The sequence below is a fragment of the Mesitornis unicolor genome, unplaced genomic scaffold, assembly GCF_000695765.1.
Source record: "Mesitornis unicolor isolate BGI_N332 unplaced genomic scaffold, ASM69576v1 scaffold43556, whole genome shotgun sequence".
Lineage (NCBI taxonomy): Eukaryota > Metazoa > Chordata > Aves > Mesitornithiformes > Mesitornithidae > Mesitornis > Mesitornis unicolor.
This window is the reverse complement of record NW_010191117.1, coordinates 1-5460: the sequence shown is the minus strand read 5'-3', so window position 1 is coordinate 5460 and position 5460 is coordinate 1. Positions and strand designations below refer to the sequence as shown.

The 5460-nt window shown below is 53.0% G+C and overlaps 1 protein-coding gene across 1 annotated transcript; it reads right to left on the bottom strand.

Annotated features, from left to right (window-relative positions):
• Window positions 1–4152: 4152 nt before the first annotated feature.
• RPL35 (ribosomal protein L35) lies at window positions 4153–5158 on the bottom strand (the record flags this gene model as incomplete). The annotated part of the gene is made up of 2 exons (XM_010186641.1): window positions 4153–4370; window positions 5077–5158. Coding segments are annotated over 2 exons (232 nt in total), but the record flags the coding sequence as incomplete, so codon positions are not given.
• Between the last annotated feature and the right edge of the window lie 302 nt (window positions 5159–5460).

Below are 5460 nucleotides of genomic sequence, written 5' to 3'. Positions count from 1 at the left end.
TCTCTTGTAACGGTGATGAAGCTGTGGTTAGAAGCACAGCGGGGGCTCAGGATGCGAGCAGCAACCAACCCAAACAACGCCGGTCGGGTGAGCAGCAGGCGCTGCCAGCTCCACATGCACCTTCCTGGTGCTGCGAGAGACTGCCAGAAATGATGTGGCAGGGAAACTGAGGCAGGAACCCACCCATGGGACCAGGGGACTTTGCATCCCTCCATTAACCCCTCTCTGGGGTGGAGCAGGCACAGGGGCCATGCCCCAGCACGGACATGCTGCTGCCAGCACAGACCCGCTGCTCCCAGTACGGACGTGGTGCTCTCAGCATGGAGCTGCTGCAGGAGGAGAAAGGGGCATAGCATTGGATGCAGCAGCAGCACCCACCTGCCCCCACCACCTCCCTTCTCCAGGCCATGCAGGGCACCATCCTGCTCTGCACAGATGCAGGGCCATGGGACTGTGGGTTCCGAACCCTGGTGGCAGCAGGAAAGGGCCGGGCGGTGGCAGCGGCCGGAGGGACGGGAGGGGAGCCATGGGCCTTGGCACTGCTGCTGCTGACTCACTCTCCAGTGGAAACAGAAATCTGTTCCCAGGCTCACAGCTGCCAGCCCCAAACCACCCCAGATCCCCTGGCACAGCACGGCCCAGGGGCAAGGAGAGGGCTGCCCATGGGCCACTCTCATGGTCGGGCTCTACTCGTCCCCGCATAGCAGTTTCTCCGTTGCCCTGTGGATGCACAGCTGGGCTGGCTGGGCACCAGCAGCCCCAGCACACAGTGGCCCCCATCTTCCAAGGGCCACCGTTGTCCAGGAGGTCCTGGGATGGCAGGAGGAGGGCCCCATGGAGCAGTGCCTGTGCCTAGACACTGCCCATATTCATGGGAGCAGTGGGATGGGGACAACTTACCCCCCAGCCTCGCCAACAAAACAGGCATTGAGGGCCAGCAGCAGTGGCTGCCCCGGCCAGACTTGGGCTGCCCGCGTGGCTGCAGGGACTCAGTGTTTCCCCGCCACGCTGGGCGTCACAAACACAGGGCTTCTTGTCAGCCAGATGTGCCAGACGCTGCTGACACGCAGTGGCATGGTGCCATCACGGGTGGCACGGCACAGCCGAGGGCACGAGGAAATGCCCGAGGCGGTTGCTCCCAAGTTCCTTGCCCTGCCAGAACCTTGTGTCCCCCACCACGTACCACTCCAGTGGGGCATGTGTACACTGCACACCCAGAGCCTGGCGTTAGCGCTCAAGAGAGCTGCTAAGGAGGTGTGGCAGAGGAGGGAGGTGACAGAAGCAATGCCAGGAACGTCAGCAGAGCTGGGGTTTGTGTCCATCGCAGCAAATGCCAGCCAAGGGAGACCGAGCTTTCCCACCCAGACTGCTCACATGTGCTGCTGCCCACTCTGAAGCTCCCCCCTTCCCCGGACCCCCTGCCCTTGGCCAAGCTGCAGTCACATCCAGGGGCAGGTCCTGGCAGCTCCTAGGGACACCCGGCCAGTGCCTGCTGGGGAGCTAGGAAGAGGAACATCTGGTCTTGTCAGATCCTTTCCAGGGCATGGGGCCAGGGCTCCCGGCATGGTGGCATCAGCCCTGGGCTGTGCCCCACAGTCAGTAGCTGCTCCTCCTTCCGCAACCCAACCCTGGAAATTATTTGCTGAGGAGCAGCTTTCCTCAGGAAGTCTGCTCAGATGCTGAAGGACATCTTCAGTTACAAGGAAAAAATAAACAGTTTGAGCCTCAGAGGCCCCAATGCTCTGTGAACACCAGTGCTAAACCCGGGGCTAGCGTTGGCAGCTGCGCAGGGTCAGCGCAGGAGAGGGGCACAGGGGTCCCAGGAGAGGGGCTCCAAGAACCCTGTCACACCCAGGCAATGCCATGAGTTGCTCATTTTGTCCTTGCAGTTTGGGTATATTTTAGTCTTCTCTGGGTACAATGCAGCTATCCAAACCTGGGACTGCTCCTTGCATGTCCAGTGCCTGGTAATTACATGAATTGTTTCTTTTTTTGTTTCCCCCTTCCTCTAGTAAATGGCACGTTAGTGACCTGTGTCACAATCAGGTCTTTTAGAAGATGCTCCCTCAGCAGCACCACTTCTCTGGTGGCTGGGTGTGGGCCGTGACTGTCTGAAGTGCACTCTGATGTTGTCACCTGCAGTGCAGCCCCTTCATCTCCCTTCTCATGTCCCCCCCGCTCATGCTGTGCAGGAGCAGGCTCTGGAAGTCCATCAGGACATTACCTGCCTTTACTTTCCTGGGACAGAAGCAGCCTGTCCCAGCCTGCCCGATTCCCAGCACAGGGGCCACCCTTTCCTGCCTTGTTGAGGAATGAGGCTCCTGGGAGAGGAGTGTGCAGCTCTGGGATCTTCGCCAGGGTGGACTCCTCTATCACAGGGCCACATGTGCAGGGTGAAAAGGCTGTGCTTCTCCCGCTTGCTGCTGTGGAAACGGTGACCCAGAGCGTTTTATAACCCTCCCTGTCCTCATGATAATGCAAGCAAGAGCCAAAGGAACTGTTCCCGCATGCAATCTCCCATCTCACGCCATGCTTCACAGCCCTGACCCATGCAGAGCTGGGCCCAGGGCTGGGCCTCCTCCGCTCCCAAACGTATCGTGTTCAGCCCCATGCTAAGCCCTTAACAAAGCCATCACACAGCCAGTATTAGCATCATTGTAAAGCTATCTCTCGAACAGCTCAATATATGGGAAATCCACTTTACTACACGTAATTAGACCTCTCTGGTTAAAACTCGTTTGAGGCTTAAAAGTTCTTCAGATCTATGCTAAGTTCAGCAAGTAGAATTGAGATATTTTTCCTAAACAGAATCTGGATCCAATCTAAGGACCCCCTAACGGGCAGAGAATTTTTCATGCCAGAATGTATGAGCTACACTAACGCAAACCATGACTGCTGCATCGCTAATGCCTGAGCAACGCTGCCTGACTCTCCCCTACATCAGAACCAAAAAAGGCCTTTGGGATCACAGCTCCATCTGCCAGTTCCAAGGAATTTGGTGGGGGACAAAGTCAAACGGTTTAACCAGTGCTGTGCTTACAGGTGGAAACACGGAACTGAGACCAGGGAGTGCCTTGAAACTTCAGCGGTAAAATCTCTCAGTTCAACCAGCTCTTTTCAAGTCTGGTTTTCTAATTTCACTTGACCCCTACCAGTCATCGCATGCACACGAGAACACTTGGTCTGAAACTATCACACCTGATTTCCCTAACATTTAACTGGAACCAGCCTTCCCCCCTTCCCATGCCACAGCGTGCAGTGCTGTGAGCTAACAACTAAACATCCTGGTTGGACTGTTCTCACCCAGAACCTGTGTGCAGCTGGAAACACATCACAACACTCAGCACTCAGGGTGCAAAACACCAGCAGACTTCACAGCAGTCAGTGCTGAGCTTGTGTGGGTGGCTGCGCCCTGCATCCCAAACACCTCTGCTGACAGCGGATTTGGGGTGGTACCTTCACCTCCGCCCCATGAGCACCCACTCACTTCCAGCAGCCGTTTGCCACGATTAAATTGGCTGCAAGCGGGATCAAACCTGGAGGATGGCACCGGAACCCAGCTCCCTGACTGACGCTGAAATGTTTCCTGTGCAGAGGCGGCTGTGGCAGTCCCCAGCCGCAGGGCTCAGAGCAGTGACTGGCCACCAGCCACCCGCCCCATGCCGCCTGCAGCAGGGCTAGGGAAACCTCTGCTGATGGCAGCCACCTGAACCAGGGGCACATGGGGATTCTTTGGTGCTGCAACGAGGTGTGCAGAGACTCAAAACAAGCGCTGACGGAATTCTTCTGTTTCAGTGAAGTCTGCTAAACCACCACAGGAGGTCAGTTCATCTCTGTGACACCTGAACACTGGCACAGACAAAAACTTTAAAGACTTACTCTTAAGCTACAGAAGCAATGAATACCAACTCACCGTAACCATCTGTGCAGTTTCCATTTTAAAATCAACCTCAAGCTGAGTATTTTTTATATGCTGAGCTGAACCAGCTTCACAAATCTGTACTCGTTTGTTCCTTAAAAAGAAAAATCCTAAACTGCATGTTAGTATTTCCATTAGCAATAGTTCAAATCAACTCTGCGAATCCTGATTTATTTTCATAAAGCTGATTTCTTTATCCCACCGCTACTAAAAAATCGACCAGTGACAGCTTCCAAACAAAATTCCATTTAATGACACATACTCAGCCAATACAATTACGAACTTTCGGCCCACTGCAGCTCTATGCCTTGATGGCATATTTCCGCATAGGGTACAAACGTTCTTTCCGCTGCTGTTTTTTCGTCTTCAGGTTTTCTTCATGTTTGTTTAATCTGCGTCGCATGGCACGAGTCTTCTTTGGCCGCAGATCGAGAGGCTTGTACTTCTTGCCCTGTTGAAAATCAATACAGAAGCTGGGTTTGAGAGACCGCAAGGCAGCAATCAGGTGCACGAACTCACGGAGAGCAGAGCTGCCAACCAGAACAACATCGGCAGCCCAGCTGTGAGCTGCTTCTTACTGGGACGGCCACTACAGTCTAAGAGTTTAGGAGAACTTCTCTCCCCTGGGAAACAGGAGTTGATCCTAACTTCTGTACCACGTATGAGCTTTGACTCAGGTTTAAGTGACGCTCCATGTCACACATCCCAGTTTTCCAATCCCTCTTGAAAATGATTTTTTTCCTATTCTACATAATTCAAACTCCAAGAAGCAGAATTCTAAACATTACAGAAACCTAGTGAGATAAAGAATTTCTTGATCATCTGCAACATGACTAACATTGAGGAAAAAGAGTATCTGCATTTCTGGAAACGTCATCTTCTGGAAAGTGTACTTCACTCCAGCCAAGTGCTGCTGCCCAGAAGACTCCTCTGGTAAAAGCAGATGCACACAGAGCTTACAGAAATCAGGGCAGTCTTGCAATAATGTTTAAAAAGAAACCATGAGTAGAGAACTTTAGAAGTGAACACAAATAAGATTTATTTTTTCCTTGAGTTTTAAGCTTCTAAGTAACAATCTGCAAAGTCAGTTATCTTCTACAAACCATGTACTTGAAAACAGGGGAAAAAAGACCACTATACAAGATGCTTGGACTTACCTTGTAAAATTTCCTCAAGTTCTCCTTCTGGGTCTGGTTGATAACAGTTAAGACTCTGGCAATGGATTTGCGCACCACGCGTCTGCAGGTGAAAAAACAAGAACGCTTCAGAGCACAGTGGACGCCAAGGACCAGAGGTTCACAGCCCGGCACGCAGGAAACACGTAGCTGTGACAACCAAGTGACTCGCATTGTACCACGCTGCGGCAAAACACCAAGAACCTTCAGCACACCTCAGCTTAGCGTCTATGAACACAACTCGATTCGCAAGCCTACAAATAGTTCTTCCTCACTACTTTTTCACAGCACAAGGCATCCACTCGCACTCAGCCCCTCTCCAACGCTGCGTGCCGTGCCCCACACAGCCCAGCCGTGAACTACCGT